Here is a 21,323-nt window from a genome sequence, read left to right as displayed (position 1 = left end):
GTTCCTGCCCCTGAATCTAACTTCCACGGAAAAGCTATGAAGTAACAGCTCTGGAAATTGTATTTGAGTGATCAACCCTGGCTCCAGAGAAGATATGGCAATGCACTGTCCTCCCTTCTTTGTAGGACTATGGACAGGGAACTCTTCATAAAATCTTAGACTTGGGTGAGATGTTTGTTAGTTTTGCTGAACTGTCTCCTATCTTTCTTTTTAATTCTTTGTTTTAAAGGATAGCTAAGGGAGAAAAAGAGGAAGGATATACACTTGAGGAATATAAATGACGTAAAAACAAAATATTTCAGTAAAAGTATTTTTAAAAATTGTAGTGAGATCCAAATGAACCTTATCTATTAAAGTGAACATTTCAATGTAGACAACTTTGCTTAAGCCTAAAGATATGGGGAACTCTGGTCTACCTTACAGAATTAGAGAATTAAAAGGTGACTTTACAATAATATTCCAACTCACTCTCTTACAAAGAGGAAACAAGTCCGGAGCTGAGAGTCCCCAGTCACATAAGTGGCAGAGACCAGTATTAAACACAGGCCAGCTGGCAGCCAACTCCAAGATGCTTTCTAGTGCAAGACCTTGGGTATATGTGCTGCCATCATCTAATTGTATTAGCCTGTATTTTCCTTCTGCCAGAGTTTTTCGCAGGCACTTCTAGGGCCTCAGACTCTCTGGTAGAGCATTCTGGTTCTTATTTCCATAGAAGAGACTGTCCTATGCAGCAGTTGTCTCCACTTTCCTTCTCCATTGTACTGGTTGTGAGCATTTTCCGGGAGCAAAGCAGCCTCTTCCTACAAGATGAGAATTTTTTTGAGCTCATCATTTTCTGGTTCTGTTAAAATCTCCCTTGTATCCCAACTCAATTTCACCTGGCCACAACCGTTACTACCCGTGATTTTTTGAAATGGATAAATTATTTCAACCAAAGCATTCCCCCCTCATCTGGGGTGCTTGTGGTAGTGGTGCTAGGGATGGGTGGGCCTGTCGGAGGTTCTATATTCCTTCTGACATACACAGGCAAATGAAGTGAAGGGAGACTCAGTTCCTGGAGAGTTGATTGGTTTTATTGACTTTCCTCTGCACCTTCCTTACTTTCCAACTCAGGATCCAGAGTGCCCTTTTCTATTTCCCCACGCAGGATCCTGAATCTGAAGTAGGCTGTTTAGTGGAAGGAGGTGGTAGAGATCAGGGTTGTTATGAAACTGAATGCGGGGACTGGGGAATGTGGAAGGATGAGCCTTCAGAAGTCTGCCTGAGTGTCTGGAGTTGGGAGACTGGGGATCAACCCTTGTGGATTAAGTGGGAAGTCAGAAGTGAAGATATTCAAGTCCAATTAAGAGGCTAAGAAAAATGAAGCAGCCAAAGTCCCATGAAACCACGAACTCCTTGAAAACTAGAGTGGAATGTTAATTCCTTGAGGATGTCAGGGACTGTTTAATTTTTACCTTTTTATCCCCAAAGCCTAACACTGTTTCTTCTTCTTTTTTTGTTTGTTTATTCTTCACTTTTTTTTTTTTTTTTTTTGCACAAAGTAGGTGTTTAATTGCTCATCTGCATGAACCTCTTAGAACTGAAACACTTAGAGGTGATGAGGGTTGAGAATCAGGGGAAACTTTAGATAGCTTCTGAAGTCCTCTAAGGTTCGGTCTGACTTAGACATTCTGTGATAAACAAGATCTTTCCAATCTGCAATGTGCTATAGACAATGGAAGGCATTGTTATGGCTATTATCATCGTGTAATAAATGCTCGTGGCTAGCTCTTTGCCACTGGTAGGGCAGAACTAACTTCGGCAGCTATACTGATACTATACTATATATAGCTTTTTCTCCGGGGTAATAAAGCTAAATACTTGCACCTTCCCCCTCTTTCTTGTGCTTCGCATTGATTGTCTCGACCTTAGGCTAAACTTCCGCAAGGCTCGGTTGGCCTGGTAGGAGGTTCTGGTATTCCTGTTGTCCTAATGCAAAAGAGTCTTTTACGCAAAATTTGTTCAAGACTTTGCTTACAATAAGTTTGTGCGGGCGGGGGAGCCTTAGGGAATCTAGAAGTCATTGCCTACCTAGGTCAAGGGTCAGTGGTAGCGGAACGAGGAGGAAGTGGGAGGAGAAGAGAGCCTTTTCTGGCTGGATTCTTGGAGTCTCCTGGCCCACCCGCTCCTTAGCGCCAACCACGTGGCCTACCGTGAGCAGGACCCCGTGACTCGGCGTCCCAGTGGCTAGGGCTAATCCGCCGGCCTGGAGCAGCTGTCTTATTAGCGTAGCGCTGAGAATCCTCTGGGGCGGCAAGGGTTCCTCTGTTACCCGAGCCATAGGATGGAGGAGGTGAGTGGTATCGGGAGGGTGCTAGGGCTGAATCCAAAATTCTGCCTTAGTTCCAGTGTGCGGAGTGACTGCAGAGAGCCAGGGTCCTCTACTTTCTACTTTGGGCGAGTTAAACTGGAGCAGAAAGGGAATTGATTTTCAGTTTGTAGAGGGGACATTACTGTAGTTTTAGGTTTACCTAAATTCCAGCCATTAAACTGCGTGGTGCAGTACTATGTATGTATAGTGTATATGTATAGTAGTATGCTGTGCTGGGTTCAAATTCCGATGGGTCACTTAACTTTGAGTCTCAATTTATTCATCGGTAAAACGAAAAGGTTTAGATGCTTTCTGGGCTCTTCTTTGTCCTACTAGCTGAGTGAATAGTAAACCTTTGTCTTTAGAGAAACTTCATTTTGTCTTGCTTGTTAAAAGCTTAGATACAGAAAAAAAAATACCCAACCAAAATTCTGCTTCAAAAAAAAAAAAGCATGTGATAAAGAGTGTGATAATATCCAGGCGTTTCCAACCTGGTGTCTGTGAATTTTTTAACAGAATTTTTTGATAACTGTATTTCAATATCGCTTTCTTTGTAATTTTGTGGTTTATGTATTTTAAAACATTATTCTGATAAAGGGTCGATGGACTTTTCCAGGTTGCCAAAAGAAAGCTGATACAAAAGATTTCCTGCGAAATTTTAAAGTGGTGCCGACTCCTTTGATTCATAGATTTAGAACTGGACAGGGACCTTGAAAACTATCATTTCTAGCCCCATCTTTTCATAGCTGAGGAAATTGCCCTTGAAAAGTTAAAGGACTTGTCCCAGGTCACACAGCTGTAAATGTCTGAGGCGGTTTTTCAGCCTAGGTCTTCTTGACTCCAAATTTACTGACCCTCTGCATTTCCCCACTCTCTTTCTTGTTCCTGTGCTTGGATAGGTTGGTGGCTTCCTTTCTCCTCCTCTCTCACTTCTTCCCTCTTCTCCCTCTATCCACATAGGGAATGATACTGTTATCTGTAGGTGCTGTGCCCAATGGAAAATAAATTTTGATTGCTGAAACTTTGAAGGATATCTTGGATAGACACTAGAACTAGATTCCTTTTTTTCAAGGACCATGCTTTAAACCTAAATCACTCTGACTCTCCTTGATTGGCCAAACAGTGTAGGTCCCAGCCCAAGCTTCATTTGGTCGTTGTTTGGGTTTTGATGACTCCCAGTAAGAGTAAATAGAAATTATTTCTGTTTTGGCCAGAAACCCTGAGGGTCTTCCCTTCCCAGAATGAATTTTTTTTTAAACTGGGTAAAAGAGACTCTTTTTTTGCCTCATTTTTACCTAGCCTTAATCACTGAATGGGTGTTGCCTCAGACAAACTGAGACCTGGGAAAGACCTTAACTTAAAAAGACCAAAGTCTCCTACTGCCTCTGGGGCCATCTCCAGTCATCCTGATCTGTATCTTGCCACTGGACCCAGATGGCTCAGGAGGAGAAAGTGCACAGTCCTCCCTCACTTAAATCCAATTCAGACGTCATGATGTCTCCTTCCTGATGTCATGGTCCTCATTCAGAATGAAGGACAAATAACAATATTGTCCCAGGTAATCATTGGACAACTGCTGCCTATTTGCATTTGTAAAGGGAATTTCCTCACAACCCAGCTCCCTATACCCATGAAATCATTGATCTATAGCAAAAAAAAAAAAAATGTTTAAAATTATGAATGGGCCTGCAAGTAACATTATTTTTCTTTATTAACTTATTCTGATTTTGAAATTGGTTTTTAACAGAATCATTTTAACTTTCTTGATGAATGATAAATTGTTTTTTAATTCTCAGTTTTAATTTTTTATTTGTAGAATCACATTTGAAATGAAATTTTGACTTCCTCTTCCTGATATTTTAATTTATTCTCACAGATGTTGATTTTAAAAAATTAGATTGGGGAGTATTTTTCCTTTGTACATGGCTATGTAAAAGTTTTAAGCTAACATGCTTGTTATTCATACTAAAACTACAAATGTTTTATTATCATGAATTATTTTAAAATAATGATAAAGAGTTCTTTTCCTACTTGAAAACTTATTGGAATAAAAACTTTAAAAAGTTATTTTTACCATGGACAGATAAAGAATGAGAATGCTCCTGAAGATGATGAGAGTGTATCTGCTGAGTTCTCGGTAAAGATAAACTTTATTTTGTGTTCTCTTAACTACTTTACACAGCAAGTATTAATGCATTTTCATATAGGCATCATTGAATTTGCTCTCATTTGACTTTTTACATGATAGTAGTAAAACTAACCATTATAATTAAAGAAATTAAAAGTAATGTAATTTATAATGTATTTATGTAATTTTATTTTAGATATAGATGATTGGACATTGAATATTATTGAAAACTTCAGGTTTGCTAAATTTTTGCTAAAACAAATGGGGTTTTAGGATGCAGACAGGGAAATATCTAAGTTGTCAGTCACATGACAATCTTGTAATGTGGGATGTAAGATTGGAGTATCATAACATGTGAAAGGTATCACATTCAGATGTTTAAAAGAACTGAATGATTGGGGGGTATGTCTTGTGAGAAAAAGAGAGACAAGAGAGACCCTGACCTAGCAAAAGGCAAAAGGTGTAAGCTAATGTATAAGTAGAAAACGACCAGTTCACATATTCCTTATAAAGATGCTATTTCCTGAACACTTAATACTTTCTTATTATTTCTAATCACATTGCTTTTATATTACCTTTCTCTCCTTCATTACAATCAATAATGGCTCTAGGGGAATATGTATATTTGTATTTGAGAATTTTTACTTTTCTAAAGACTAGATCTTTTTTTCCTCCTCCAAATTACAGAGTCTTAATTAAGATTATCATTGGTTGTTGTGCATGATAAAATTCCATTTCACTTCTACCTTATTTTTAGCCCAAATTATCTCCATGCTTAATTTTTAGTTGTAATGGTATTTCTGTGAAACTTGAGTGTGCATTAATGATCTTTGTTGAAAAGGTGATTTTCAAACTTTTTTTCTTTCCAGCTGCAAAAACTTATAATTGATGCATTTCATGGTCATGGATTTGAAAAAATAGGAGAATATTTACAACAGAAAGAGAATTCTCTTTGTCAAAAATACGACCAACTGCTATTAATCCATCTTGATGGATTGATAAATAAGGCAAGTCAAATTTTTGAAGATAGAATGCCAGTATGTAATTTTATCTGAGCTTCATTAACATTATTGTGGCATGAAAATACAGGAGTTGGACAATAATGAATTCCATCGTGTTTCATTATTGCTGAAATGTATTCAGATGTTCTTCATAAATGATACCAAAGAAGATGAGCAGCTGTTAATACAACAAGGATTGATTCCCAAGATAAGTGTCTTAATTAAACAGAACATGGTCATGGGGGGGGGGAGCTTTTTTTTTTTAATCTTACCCCTTTTGTCTTATATCACAATCATTTTTAGATATCTCTTTTCTCTCCTCACCCTACCTTCTTTTCTACTACTTTCAGCATTGTATTCAAGGAGAAATTTATAAGGATACTCTTTGCCTATGCTTCATGTAAGAAAACCATAGTGGAGAATTATGGTTAATTCAAAACTATAAACCCTAGCAACTAGAGAGTTGTTCATGAAGTCAGGAAGACTTGTGTACTGCCCCTGGCCCATGTGACCCTGGGCAAGAAAGATACAGAAACCACCATTCTAGTCCTGCCTATCCCTTAACCCAACACTATTCATTCTATTTATGGGCTGCCTTTTTGGATTGATACATATTTCCAGGGTCCATAGCAATCACAACAAAATCCTAAAGATAACTCCAGAAGTTTGTTGAAAATTGAATCTTTTAAATCAAGTCTCATTTTTCCATTGACTTTTTGTATAAAATTGGATATATATCCTTCAATTCAACACATTTAATTATGCAGCAGGACTTCACAGTCTATTGGAGGGATAGGTAACAGAAACAGATAAGTATAATAAAAAGGAAGGTAATTATAGGTCAAGCAAAGATTCAGACAAATTGGTCTAGGAAAATGTGAAGTAGGAAGGAGTTTTTGGCTTTGGGTAGGGAGGTGGAGAGCTTAGAAGAGGTGGTACCTGCACTGCACCCCAAGAAATGGATTATTTGAAAACTTTTTGCCAAGAAAAGGTTTTGACTGGAGTCAGACTTTGTAGCATGATCAATGTTTAGAATTCTGGAAGTTTTCTTTCCTGTAACACTGTCTCAAATCTGGAATTCTTATCTTTCACTCATGCCTTGGAGATCCATTTTCAGTGCCTCTCAAACTGTGGGTCGACTCCAATAGGGTTGTGAAAATTTTGGCAAGAGTAAAAGGTTTCTGAGTGTGCAATGACCAAAATTTTTTTTTTGCTTTTTTTGGGGGCAATCGGGGTTAAGTGACTTGCCCAAGGTCACACGGCTAGTTTGTGTGTGTGTGTGTGTGTGTGTGTGTTAAGTGTCTGAGGCCAGATCTGAACCCAGGTCCTCCTGACTCCAGGGCTGGTGCTCTATTTATTGCACCACCTAGCTGCCCCGAGCAATGACCAAAAATTAATTCAAAATCAAATGTATAATGAATCTGAGGTGTTTCTGGCAGCACTTGTCTATCTTGCATTGTGAAACTTCACTGCAGCCTGGTTTCTGAACACAAAGCACACAAAGTACAACACTTTGTACTGCACATTCCCCCCAGGATGCACAATGCCAATAAAGGCTGCCAAAACTTGAAAAGGGGTCATGAGTGGAAAAAGTTTTAAGAAGCTCTGGATTAAATGACTAGAGCTCCTGAAATTTCTACCTAATCCTTTTATCTAATTTTTTTTTTTTTTGGTTCCAGACCTGTGATTTCATATTTTAGGCACTTCCAGGTTTGGAAAATCCCTTCATAGATGTAGATTGGCAACTGTCTATAGAGAGTTATTTGAATCACTAGAGGTAAATCTAAGGGTGTGTTGGTCTTGGAGCCCATTGTTAAATTTTCAGTGTGAGTATTTATGCCTCATAAATTGGCAATTGCTACAAATCAGGGTTTGATTTATTGTTGATCATATATACTTAAAGTCTTAATAATGTATCTTACACTTAAAAGTATGGTTGCATACATCTTCCTCTTGCTAAATATTGAACTGTATACCTTTGAGTAAATAAGTCCTTTGTGGTCACACAATTAGTATATATAAGAGACAGGACCTGAACCCAGGTCTTTTGACTTCAAAGATGGTCCTCTACCCACCATATTCATGCTGCCTATCTGTATCTATATCTAGCAAAATGACCTTGACTGTATGTGTATATAATCTGTCCAATAGAGAGTTTGTTGTACTGTAGAATGAAATTCCTTGTATATGAGATTTCAAGGTGGATTTAAAAAGCTAATTTTTAAAAAATTGTTTTGTAAGACTGAAATTCTGTAAAATAAGTTCTTTTTTTAGTTGAATAGATAGTAGTGACATGGTCATTCATGACTACATTTTTTTTTATTTGTACATGGCCTCCTGGTTTGAAAGAGCTATTGGATTTCTGACCAGTGGAGAACTAACTATAACTATGTCCTTGGTTCAAGTTATAGAAGACTTTTTAAACACTGCCTTGGTAAGAAAAGAATGGGAATGGATGTTTATTAGCCAGATGCCATTTAATTAACTAGAAATGTCAAGAATGTAGAAGTTTTTAAAATAAAACTTTAGTGTCTATAAGATGTGAGCTTTGTGAGTATTCCTAACTTTATTCTGAGACTTTTACCTAACATGGAAACCATTTCCTTCTAAGCAATTTAGATTTAGGAATAGAATATTATAGGAAAAGGTTGAGATTTTCTTCCCTTCCATAAACTGGCTGTGGTAAAAACCGAACAGGACTTATTTCTGGACATCTGAAGGGGTTGAAATTGAAGTAGAGTTATCATTAGCTTTTTTTCTCCCCTATAGCTCTCCATTGGGATAGCACTAAAATAGGAATTCTTATCCTTTTTTGTGTCCTAGACACAAAATTGGCAGGCTGACGAAGCCTGTGAACCGCTCCTTAGAATAATGGTTTTTAAATGCATAAAATACATAGAATTATAAAAGAAACCAATTATTTTGATAAACAGTTATCAACAAAACAAGTTCATAGACTCCAGGTTAAGAACCCTTGCATTTATTTATTTTTTAGGGGTAGACAGTTGGGGTTAAGTGACTTACCCAGGTATTCACACAGCTATGAAGTGTCTGAGGACTGATTTGAACTCTGATCCTCTTGACTTCAAGATTTGTGCTCTATGCAGAGAACCCTTGCAATTTAAATTAAAGCTTAATTTTAGAATTCTTTATTAAGATATTATATGGTTTCCTTCACTTTCATATGTTTTTCCCTTTTTGTTAGGTAATTTCCAAATTCAGTCATAAGGGTAAGTAAATTACTGGCTGCTTTAATTAAGAGGTGATTGTCAGAAAGTCTAGTAGAACGTTTGAGTTGTCTTATTTGAACTCATCACAAAACCACAGTCTGGGTTTCAGTTTTTCATATTCAAGAACACTATCTTGTTCTACTCATTCTCCCTTAACTCACTTATTCAAATCGAGCCATTTCTCCACAACACCACTCCTGTATGACACCTTATTTCCAATCACTTAGTTCAGGCTTTCATATTTCACCTAGATTATTGCAAAAGTCTTTTAATTGGTCCTCAACTGTGGCAAGTTAACCCAGTTAGACTCAGTTTCCTCATCTGTAAAATGAGCTAGAGAAGGAAGTGGCAAACCACTCCAGTATCTTTGCCAAGAAAACCCCAAATGGGGTCACAGAGTCAGAAACAACTAATTGACAAAACAACAAAAATTTGCTTCAAGTCTTTTCCTATTAAAGTGTATCTTACACAGAACTACCAATATAGCTTTCCTTAAATGCAGATCTGAATCTGTTATTTTCCCATTCAGTCAAATTTATTGCCTCTAAGATGAAATAGAAAGTCCTAATTTATATACCTTTATATACCTTGCCCCAACATATCATTCCAACTTTATTGGACATTACTCCCCCTCACACACTCTGATCCAGCCAAACTGGCTGCCCCCATCGTTCCTCACTTGGTACACTCCATCTTTAGTCTCCTTGCTTTCACACTGGCCGTCCCTCATCTTTGGAATGCACTGCCTCCTTACCTTTGCCTCACTGAGTCCATTCTTCCTTCAATCGGCAGCTCTGTCGCCATCTTTTCTATAAAACCTTTCCTGCTTTCTGATGCCTCCCCAAACTGCTGGTGTTCTCTTTCTCAAACTAGCTCATATTGAATTATTTTGTATTTATTCACATTATATTTATGTAGTTCTTATCTTCCACATTAGAATGTAAGTTCTTTATGACTAGGGACTGTTACCTTCTTTTGTTTCTTGAAGCACTGTGCTTAGTACATAGTGGGCACTTAGCAAATACTTGTTGATTGATTGATTGAACTCACCTAGGGATGCTTAAGCTCTGGGGGAATGATTTAGTTCAACAGATATTTATTGAACATATTTACAAGGCCCTGGAGATAGAAAGGTGAAAAACTAACAGTGTCCTTGCTCTCAATAATAAAATAACAGCTCATATTTACCTTGAGGTTTATAGCAAAGTGGGAGTATATGACTTTCTTGTGAGATGATTGAGTGTATGACAAATGTCAGGTAGAACAACAAAAGAGATTCAATGATGAGGGATTACTAGCTGGGAGAACCAGGAAAGGATGTATGGAGTTACTGGTGCCTGAGTAGGACCTTAAAGGGATGGAATTTAGTGGAGGGAGGGTATTTGTGCATGGTGACTGGTCTAGATCAGAGGGGTTTTACTAATTGATTTGGGATGGAATGTATGCCAAAGTAATATGGAAAAAAAAGACTTGAAGTATGTTGGAACTTGATTGTAGAGAATAATGTATAATAGGATAAAGAATCTGTTTTATATCCTCTAGGCAAGGAGAATCTATTGAAGGTTCTGAGGAGGGGCGTACTATGATCAGATTTATGCAATGAGATAGAAGATATGATAGAACTGTGATAGAAGATAGAACAATGAAGATTGTTTTAGTAGTGATCAGATTGATGAGAGGAAAGGCTGGAGGCAGAGATGCTAGTATGGCAGGGCCTATACTATGTAGATAACTGTGTGTGTGTTGGGTGGGGGGAGGAGGCAAGGCAAGACAAGAAGGAAAACAAATTAATTCAACACATAATTGTTCACGTCAAGTTCAAGCTTACAAATTACTCATCTGCCTATGTGGTGTGTGATTTGACCAAGACTAGAAGTACCTGCCTCCTTCAACGTATCTCTCCTGTACAAACGTCAGTGACTGAAATGCCATTATTAGATATGTGGTGCCTGTTCCAAAGGTCTTCTTTTAACTGGACCATTCCCCTTTAAAGGAAATCTACCACAAACACTTTTAGCCTACGTGACTTTTATTATGAAAGCACTTGGGGGTTATATGTGGGGGTGAGTGCAGCAAAGGAGTGTAAAAAGGAAGGTCGTTGGATGTCAATGGCAAATTTAGCTTTTTTTGCAACTTTACCTAGATTCCTGCCATCAGGTGATGTTTTAAATTTGGTGATAGTTACATTGGTACCTTTTTTGCATGTGCCTCATTTATATTTTAATTCTGCTTTTAGGAAAAACTCAGCTGGATTCATTCCTATTTAACTTAGGACATCTAGTGGCAAACAAGACTATTAATTATTTGATTCGACAGGAGGTATGTGATAGCTGATGAAAATGGTGACAGGCATCATGTGGTAGAAAGACTGGATGTGGAGACAGGGAAACTGAGTTTAATCTCACTTGGGACATTTACTGGATATGAGACTGCACAGGTGACCTAACCTCCCTTGATCTTCTGTTTCTTCATTTGCAAAATAAGGCAGTTGGGCTAAATGGCTTCTCAGATAAATTCCAGTTCTAGGTCACAGAAATGCGTAGGAAATCTGGGTGGGGGTGGGGAGGGCAGGGAATTATATTTGACTTTCCATGTCATATTGCATCTGTCTCTGTGTGTGTGTGTGTTTTCTCTTAAAAGGGTCTAAGGACTTTGAACTCCATCTTGAAAAAATTGCCTCGGGGAGAAAGAGAGAAATCTTTTTCAGAAGCCAAGCACTTTCTTATGTAAGTAGCCTCATAGCCAATTGTGGGATGTTACAAAGGATATAATATATAATAGAATATGAAATATGATATAATGAAGCATAACCATAGTAACTAATCTCTATACAGTGCTTTAAGATTTGTGAAGTGCTTGATATATTATCTCAATCTGGAATAAATTGTGTCCTTTTTTTCAGGCTCTGAGATACTTTCTTGAAAATTAGGTGATGGGGAGAGATGGTCTCTTGGGTCACTAATTATGGGCTGTCTATATAGTATAAGAAAATGAATCAATTAACAAGCATTCATCAAGCAACTTAACTGTGATAGGTACTATACTAGCTAGAGATTCAAACATGAAACAATCCCTAGCCTCAAGGAGTTTATGTTGTTGGAGAGACATACACACACACACACACACACACACATATATTTCCCCAACAACATATACGTATAAATACACATATGTGTATACACAAGCACATGCAGAACAAATGCAGAATAAAGATGAGGTAGTCAGGGAGGGCAGACCCTGGCAGGTGGGAGACAAGGAGAGGTTTTGAGTAGACAGATGTGCTATTGGAGTCGTGTCTTGAAGGAAGAGAGAGCTTCTCTGATGTGGAGGTGAGGATGTAGTATGTTACAGGTATGGGGGATGGCTAGCATAAATCATGGAAAGGGAGATGGAGTATCCCATGTAAGAAACTGTAAGATAGTTTCCCTGATTTGAAGAGTGTGAGATGTAGAGCGATATATACTGAGGCTGAAAAGATACACTGGGGCTAATTTGTTATTGGTGGTTTTAAAGACCAGATAGAGGAGTTTGTCTTTAGTTTAAATTTAGTGCCAAGCTGAGGAGTGACAAGGTAGTGTACTTTAGGACACTTTGCCAGTTGTATAGAGACTAAGAGCAGGGAAGAGACTGGAGGGAGGGAGACTACACCAGGGGTGGGGAACCTGCAGCCTTGAGGACACATGTGGCCCTCTAGATCCTTGGGCACTATCTTTTGACTGAGTCTAAGTTTTATGGGACAAACCTTTTTATTTAAGGAATTTGCTCTGTGAAGTTTGGATGCAGTCAAAGGGCTGTACTTAAGGACCTAGAGGGTCACATGTGGCCTTGAGGCAATAGGTTCCCCACCCCTGAACTAGATTATTGCAATAGTCTACCTAAGAGATGATGAAAGCTTTGGACTAGGGTGGTTGTGGTATCAGTAGGAAAGAAACAGATGCAAAGGGATGTGGAGAAAAGGGAGTCAACAAGAATCTGGCAGCTGATTACACCAAGATGAGTGAATGAGTGAAAAATTAAGGATGAATCCCAGGTATCAGAACTGGATTAAATTAAATTTATCAAATTAAAATGGGGAATGGAGCTTGCTGATTATCAGTAATACATACAAGGATTTTTACAGTGGTTGAATTGGGCTTTGGATAAGAAATTCTCAGGTTACCTAGCACTGTGGTTTATAAAGTAAATCCCTTCAAAGAACCGTCAGGCAGTTAGTACAAGTATTATTATTATTATCCCCATTTTACAGTTGAGGCTTTCTTACAGAGTAAGAACAAATTAGGAAAGATGCTTTCATGGTTCTGCTTATATGTGATTTTACCAATCTTAACTGTATATTCAGATATTAGGGATCATTTCTTCTCATTTTTTAAATAGTTTTTAATGTAATCTTATAATTGTGATATAAGTTGTCTCTACTTAGGTTTAGAAGTATGTTTTTGAGCAACTCAAGATATTTTTGGGCTATAGACTAAAGATGGGGATCATAGATATGGCAAAAATAGACAGCTTATTTTTAAGTGGCATTACTTGTATTATAGTTTTGGAGTTTTTCTTTAGAATTTAAATAGGCATGAAGTAGTTGATTAATTGATTACTGAAAACTAATACATGTATTTTTTTTTTTATTGAGCTATGACTTGAAATTCCATAAGACTTTTGAACTATACCTATAAAATGGAGATTTAAATTGTTTTGGATTAAAAAAAATAACTTCAACAGTGTTTCATTTTTTACTTTGGATTTGGTTGAACCATAAAAAAATACATAATTTAGGATAATGTGGTAGTTACAACTTCATTTAATTACTGAAATCTCATAAATTCCCAAATCAAAGTTTTACCTGATTTGAAAACTGATAAATTATCAAATGCACAGACCATGTATAACATGCACCAGTCATCAAAGGTCCATTAGGTGACAGAACTACTTTACACTCATATATAATATAAAGGAGTATAAAGGACGATTCCTTGTAAGAGGTATGAACCACAGATTCAGGACTTTAAAGATCTCAGATGAGGAAACAGGCACAAAGAGGGTACAGTAACTGAAACCTCACCTGCATTTATAAATACCTCAATTGACTGTAAAAAGCTAATTTATCAATTATTTAAACTTTTCATTTGACCATTTAATATATGTTCAGGAAATCTTTTTTTTTTCTTTAAAAAGAATCTGTAATTTTTATACTGAAACTGAAAACATCTGTAACTTGTTTTTTGTTGTTTATCATAGATAAATTTTTACCTAATTGGACCTACCATTTATATATAAGACTTTATTGTTCATACTGTAATTTAAATGAACTCATGTATGTTAATTTTTTTCAGGAAAGGCCTTGCCAGGGCAATTCTGGACACAGGTGGTAAGATGTTTAGAAGCATCATGAAAATATTTTTTTATGCTGCTGTTTGTTATACTTGTGTGAGAATTAAATTCAGATCAAATCAAAATAGAGATTTTATTTTGATAATACAAAATAATTAAAATATCAGCTATTATTTCAATTGCTATGGGAAGTCATCTTGGATAATCTTACACTGTAATTCTATTCCATAGGAACTTTTAACAAACTTAATTTAAAATTTTTATTCATAAATGTATGCATCTTGTAAAAAGTTTTAAGCATCTTTTAACATTTTAAGGATTCTTTTAATATTCCTTTATTCTGTGGATCTTGAATCTGTATGTAGGGTGGGTGGATTGCAAGGTTAGTATCAAAGTACATAATGTATGAAAGTTAGTGAAGTAAATTTTATTCCTCTTAATATAAGGAAACAATGCTTGATTCTGAAGAGGGAATTTTTGAGGGCAATTAAGTGCTACTTTGGGGAATTACTTTTTTACTTAAAATATAGTGACTTCTGATTTTTTTTTTAATCCTTAGATTATGATATGCAAGTTGCTCTTTTGGAAGCCTTGTGTAGGATGATGAGCAAAAAGTCCCAACCTGACCTTGCCCATACATTGTTTGAAGATGATACTGTTGCTATAGCTTTCAAAGATATAAGGGACAGAGAATTTGAGACGGTAAGAGGCCCTATCTAGAAAATTCAATTTTTCAGATATTAAGCACCTAGATACAATGGGGTATACAAAAAGGTATAAAATGTATGACCACAGATCTTTTAAAAAAAAATTTAAATTTTTCCCCAATTACATGTAAAAATTTTTTAAAAAAAGTTTTCAGTTCCAAATTCTATCCTTCTCTCCCTCCTCTTGCCTCTCCCTGAGACAGTAAGCAATCACATAAAAAACTTACTTTTCATATTAGTCATTTTGTGGAAGAAAACTGGAACCAAAAAAATGGAAAAAGAAAGTGAAAAATAGTATACTTTGGTCTGTATTCAGATGCCTTCAGTTCTTACTCTGGAGGTGAATAGCTTTTTTCATCATGCGTTCTTTGGAAAAGTCTTGGATCATGGTTATAGATTTTAAGAAGTTTAAATTATCACTGGAGACCTGTGTGTATAAGACAAAAAGACAATGTAAGATAATATGTTAAAATAGGTCCTGTGGGCAGTAGCTACCGGTATCACTGTGGGAAAACCACTTAAACTTCTCTGGGACTTACTTCTTCACCTGTAAAATGATGGGGTGGTACTGGAAGGTTCCTGCTGTGGCCCTCCCAGCTGTTCCTCTAAGTGTTCTAGGATATGAGAGTGTAGATAAATCAGATGGAGTTGGAATACTTGGTGGAAGAGGCTGTGACTTGAAATGAACCTTGAAATTTAGATATGTTTAGAAGAGTAAGAGTAACAGCATTCTAGCATTGGAGGGAACTTGACTAAAGCAATGAAAGGTAGGAATTCTCTATGGTGTTTGGGTACACAAAGAAGATTGACTTGATGTAGAATGTAGGAATTATATTACATGATCCAAGGAACACAGACTTTGTAAATAGCAAATTCCCTATTTTGTTGTTATTCAGTCCTGATGCTTCATGACCCCATTTGGTGTTATTTTTTTTTTTTTGCAAAGATACTAGAGTGGTTTGCCATTTTCTTTTCCAGCTTATTTTACAGATGAGGAAACTGAGGCAAGCAGGGTTAAGTAACTTGCCCAGAGTCACATAGCTAGTAAGTATCTGAGGCCAGATTTGAACTCAGGAAGATGAGCTGTATCCATTGTACCACCTTGCTGCTCCAAATCCCCTATAGTCTAGAGAGGAAAAAAAAACTGATCACTCTGCTTCCATATAACTTAGGTCCACTAGAACTTTTTGAACAATGAATGGGCCCTCCTTTCCTCATGTGTACCTCTGGAATAGAGCAACATTGACTTTTAGAATTTTGTTGCCCAGTTTACCTTGCATTCTGAAATAAATCATTATGTGAAATTAAGGAGTCGAGGTTGAGGAGGCTAAATGTGAGGATTGACTCCTTTGAAAAATGCCATCTTTTTACCTGTAAGATAGCTCATGATGTCCCCCCGTTCATCTTGAACAAAAATTATGTTTGGGAGAGGTAGTATTTTACACTTCTAATTAAATCTGAAGTTTTTAATATATTTTATCTCAGATGCCCACTAAGATTCTTCCTAGCACTTGGTCTACCCTTAAGGATCTTAGAATGGTTTTTTTTTTTCAAATGGCATCTATGTGTACCGTAGATACAGGTTTCAGCCTTGTTGACCTTTTGCTTTTCCATAGAACAGATAATCACAATGGGAAAATTAGGGTTGAGGGAAGGGAATAGGAAAGGATAGATTGCTCCCAAAAGCAGTCAAGATGTTAAGTGATGTGAGGAAAAAAATGGCAATCTTTTATTGAAAATATATATAAATTTCTCTCTCTCTCTCTATATATATACATACATACATATATATATATACATACATACATACATACATACATTAACAGAATGTCTACTTAGTACTCAGAAATGGCATGGAAAATGAGGAGTCTTTTGTTCATTTAAAAAAATTTTATTTTACTTTTTGTTACATCTTAAATTCCAAACTACCTTCCTCCATCCTTACCCTAAATGGAAGGGCCACCATTTGATGCAGATGTGTGTGTGTATAAAAGATATACATACACACATATGTATATGGGTACACATATGTACATATATAAATTAATGATTATAACTAATAAACAGAAGCATGCATAGTGTGTCTTCACAGATATATGTATAAATATAAAACCATACTATGCATACCTCCAATTATCATTTCTTTTTCTGAAGGTAGATCATGTCTTCCTTTAAAGGTACTTTGTAGTTGATTTGAATATTTATAATACTCATAATAGGTTAGTCATTCACAGATATTCCTTGAACAATGTTGGTACTACTGTATCCAATGTTCTCTTGGTTCTGCTCATTTAACTCTTCTTTATTTCATGCAGGTCTTTCCATTTTTTTTTTTTTCACTAAAATCGACCTGCTCATCATTTCTTACAACACAATAGTATTCTATCACAATTATATACCCCAACTTGTTTAGCCATTCCCCAATTGATGGGACATTCCCTCAATTTCCAGTTATTTGCCACCACAAGAAGAACTGATATAAATATTTTAGAAACATATGGGTTCTTTTCCTTTTTACCCTGGTCACCTTGGCACACAGACCTAATGGTGGTATTTCTGGGTCAAAGGGTATACACAGTTTTATAACTCTTTGGACATAATTCCAGATTGTTCTCCAAAATTGTCTGATTAGTTCATAGTTCCACTGACAGTGTATTAGTATCCCAGTTTTTTTTCATGTCCCCTCCAACATTTGTCAGAAAATAAGGAGTCTTACTAGAAGTGGATGTAATACTTTCTTGATGATGAAAGGGAGCAGAGCTAAGATTAATCAGAATAAATTATTATTAATCTATTAAACTTTAAATTGTGCTTTGGGGATCAGAGAATGGAAGGTTTATCTTCCTAGCTGCTCTTATCTTAGGCAGATGCAAAAATGAATCTATGCTCTCATAGTATTTACCATATGATAGTAGGGTGAAGGGATCCAGAAAAGAACTGGCAAATGCATCTGAAAGTATTCATTTGAGTTGATGATCCATGCTCACATGTTATCAAAAGTGGGCTAGGGGAGGGAAAGAAGAAGCTTAAAATTTGAAATGAACTACTCTAACATTGCATGTTGAAAATAACTTGCTTACCTTTCCAAGGGAGTGAAAAATGGCAACATGCATCAAAGTGGAAACCTAAAATTTCTCTGGAAGAAAAAATATTCTTCTAGAAGTTCCAGATATCTCTCTTCTTGGAATTTGTGATAATTCTGATTTTTGTGGACCTTGGTTCAACCTTGTGCAGTCTTATTTTATTCCATCGAATTCTTTTGGGGCTACGAAAAATTCCTCTTCATCAGCATTCTAAAAGTATAATGCAAGCCAATAAAAATTTAGTTTATAATCCCAATCTGTAATTTAAACAAATAACAATTTTACCACTTGTTTTATCTTGAAGGACAGTAGAAGATTTCTTAATTACCTAAATGATAAACTTGGCGATAAAAGAAGGTAAGAATACCAATTTGAATATCATTGGGCTTATTGGTAGCAGTGGGATTTAGAAGTATCTTTGATATTTTAGAAGAACAAATAAAAAGATCATTGACTTTGTAATTGGAGGAACTGGATTTGAATTCAACCTCTTCGACAGAATTTGTGTGACCTTGGGCAAGTCACTTAACTTCTGTAGTCCTTAGTTTTCCTACTCTGTCAAATGAGAGAAATACAGTAGAGGCCTTCCAACTCCTTTCACCTTTTTATTTGTTATCCTAGATGTCTTCCATTCCCTGTTAGAGATTCTGACAAACTTCATTAGCAACCAGCTTTGAGATTTATTAGTTGGAATCTTTGCCCAATTCTGTCCAAAGGGATTTAACAACATACCTGATTTATGTTAGAATGTTTGTCTATAAAGCTTCTAAATTTTGTTTTAGTTCAAATCATATTTTTCTAATAGTGTGCTATTTTTCAGGGTTTATACATTTCCATGTATTGCTGCCCTTGTTGATGGATATGAGGTAATATTATCCTCTCCTTTTCCTTCATCTCCCATGCATGTTCATTGCATAAACAATTTAATTATGAATATGAAATCTATTATGGTTTGGGGAACTTGCCAGAAAATCTTACTCCATTGCCTCATTTTGGCATGTGTATGTGACCCTCAGTTCCTAAAAGCTATACCTGTCAAGATTATACCATACTTGAAATATTTAGAGTCCCAGCAACCCACTTATATCCCATATGGATGTTGTCAAAATAACCTACCCTAAGTACAGAAAGCTGTACCACTAATTGTTTGGCCACTTGGTGATTGATTATTTGGCTGTGGCAATTTAATAAGCAAAGAAAAACACAGTCGCATTCAGTCCTATGTAGCTGCCTTTCATTTATGTAGTGATGGTATTATGGTGACGGAAAAGGGGGCAGCGAATGCTAAGTACTACAGAGTTCTTAGACTGTAAACATTAGCTCAGCTGTTGGTATTCTAAATGTGAGGTTTTTGTCTAGTTACATACCACTGGAGGAACCTAGTCATTTTGCAGTTTGTGTATGTCTCTTGATGAGGATGGAAAAACACAAAAGAATCCATATGTGAAGAATTTTATAAGATCCTGCAAATTATGAATGTATATTTTGATATTTGTCAGATTCAATGGAGGGAGACTGGGCTAGGTGAAGTGGTTGGAAAATAAGAGGAGACAGAGAGAGACCAAAGACTAATAGACACACAGAAGGCTCTTACCTTATTATAAGGGATACATTCTTTTAGAAAAGAATCAGAAAGTTCTAGACTGAGAAAGCCCCAAGTAACATCACAAGAAAAGAAACTGATTATATTTTAAAGGACAGAAAATGACTCATTACTGATTTGGGAATTCTGACTAAATCAGCTCATATCATCAGATCACCAGTTTGTTAGAACAAAGATCAAAATTAATACAAAACTAGAAGAAGAAAGACATTGCAGTCAATGAAAACAACTTTAAGCTGTACACTATGCCTCAAGGTGGCATCATGGAAGGGAGGGGTAGAACTGAGGCAGCTGGTACAGATGGAGAGTAGGTCATAGAGTGAGCTGGGATGGAAATTAGCCGCACGACTGGGGACTTTTGATTGTAGTGGTTACAGGTTAGGACTCCTCAATCAAGTCAGCAGCGAATATGAAATCATCCTGTTGAGGGTTGGCTAATAGGCTCAGCAGGAACTCTGATCTTATCTTAAGACCAGAACCTGCAATTCTGTCTGGAAAGAATTCAACTCAAACTGAATTGGAGTCAGAGTTGTAAAAGTTTATTATACGCCTTACAGTGGGCAAGGATCCTTAGGGGACCTGCAAGCTTAAAGAAGACATAGGCATAGCTTTTAAAGAGTTAGGGCTATTCATTAGATGTCAATTAGGCTGACCAGGTGAGAAGAGGGTGGGATTAGGGAGGAGTTAAGGTGTGGACAGTGTTTAAAGGGACATGCAAGTTCTATGTAACTGTGCAGGCATATTACCCATGATTCACTGGGAAAAAGGCCACGGTGGGGGGGGTGGAGGGCTGGCGGGCAGCGGGGCTACCTGGAGGTGTGGTTTTAGGCTTGAAATGTCACTAAGTCAGCGAGCTGTCAAGGGCAGACTGAGAAGTGCCCAGTCTGCCACCCATCAGTGTCATGTTTGACAAGATTGATATCTGGGAACCAAGGCTAAGGAGTTAACCCAGAGATAGGGTCCTGAAGGATTCATTGAGGCAGCTAAGGAGTCAACCTAGAGATAGCATACCGAAGGATTCATGGGGGCAGCAGGACACAAGGGGGAGATAATAGTTGCCTAAGCTGGAATGTCTATAGATACTTCTGTGAAGGATTCACAGGTGTAGCCTGTCACTGTTCCAAGTTGAGATAAACAATTCAGGAGTTGTTGCTGGGCAGAGTTAATGCTCTGAAGCTGGGGCAAGGGGGGAGGGGAAGGGGCAGAGTTAATGTTCTGAGACTGGGGCGGGTAGTGTGATTTTACAAACTGGTTTTACAGACTGATGTTACAAAATGGTATTACAAACTAATGTTACAAACATAGATCCCAAGCACCCCATCATTACTGATGTTACAAATTGGTATTACAAACTATTACAAACATCGGTCCCAAGCACCCCATCAATCCTGGTGGAGAGGGAGCAAACAACGATAATTATAATAGAGAAAACAAATTAGAATGCGAAAACAGGAGTCCAAATAAGTCCAAGTTTTACTTCTGAAATTTTTACCATGGGAGTAGTGGGAAAATCATGTGAATAGTGACAGGCAATTCTTATTCACAAGCAGACTACACTAACAAACACAATGTAATTTCAGGGGGCAAGAAGGATGCTCTTCGCCAAAATATTTCCCCCATCTAATTGATAATACTTGATACTTACACAAATTGTACTTCTTCCTTGCCTCTGCAACTCACTGGCTTAAACTTTTCAACGGAAATCTGCATCATCTGTAGGAGGCTTTTCTCGGTCCTCCTTTCCACCCCCACCTCTCTTCCCACATCATTTTCCTTACAGTGTGTGTCTTATATTTAATGGTAAAAAACACATCCAAGATTGTAATGTTAAAATTCAAATATGGCTTGATTTACTGTCCTTGGTGGTGAAATGGGTTTATTATGAAAATCTTT

General features: G+C 36.9%; 1 protein-coding gene across 1 annotated transcript in view; it reads left to right on the top strand.

Moving 5' to 3' along the window:
- Window positions 1–1,642: 1,642 nt before the first annotated feature.
- The window catches only part of SYCP2L (synaptonemal complex protein 2 like), a 72,336-nt gene continuing 52,655 nt past the window's right edge, over window positions 1,643–21,323 (top strand). The window contains exons 1-12 of the mRNA XM_069103489.1: window positions 1,643–2,332; window positions 4,434–4,487; window positions 5,348–5,485; window positions 5,568–5,689; window positions 7,811–7,913; window positions 8,685–8,709; window positions 10,946–11,028; window positions 11,350–11,435; window positions 14,040–14,074; window positions 14,597–14,739; window positions 18,132–18,184; window positions 18,648–18,693. Coding sequence (XP_068959590.1) covers window positions 2,324–2,332; window positions 4,434–4,487; window positions 5,348–5,485; window positions 5,568–5,689; window positions 7,811–7,913; window positions 8,685–8,709; window positions 10,946–11,028; window positions 11,350–11,435; window positions 14,040–14,074; window positions 14,597–14,739; window positions 18,132–18,184; window positions 18,648–18,693 — 897 coding nt within the window. The 5' untranslated portion in view covers window positions 1,643–2,323. The remainder of the gene's footprint in view (window positions 2,333–4,433; window positions 4,488–5,347; window positions 5,486–5,567; window positions 5,690–7,810; window positions 7,914–8,684; window positions 8,710–10,945; window positions 11,029–11,349; window positions 11,436–14,039; window positions 14,075–14,596; window positions 14,740–18,131; window positions 18,185–18,647; window positions 18,694–21,323) is intronic.

This window comes from Petaurus breviceps, unplaced genomic scaffold, assembly GCF_028583685.1.
Source record: "Petaurus breviceps papuanus isolate PSGF00001 unplaced genomic scaffold, PetGlider_PUasm1.0 582, whole genome shotgun sequence".
NCBI lineage: Eukaryota > Metazoa > Chordata > Mammalia > Diprotodontia > Petauridae > Petaurus > Petaurus breviceps.
The sequence above is the reverse complement of the archived record's forward strand: the minus strand, read 5'-3'. Positions and strand labels throughout refer to the sequence as shown.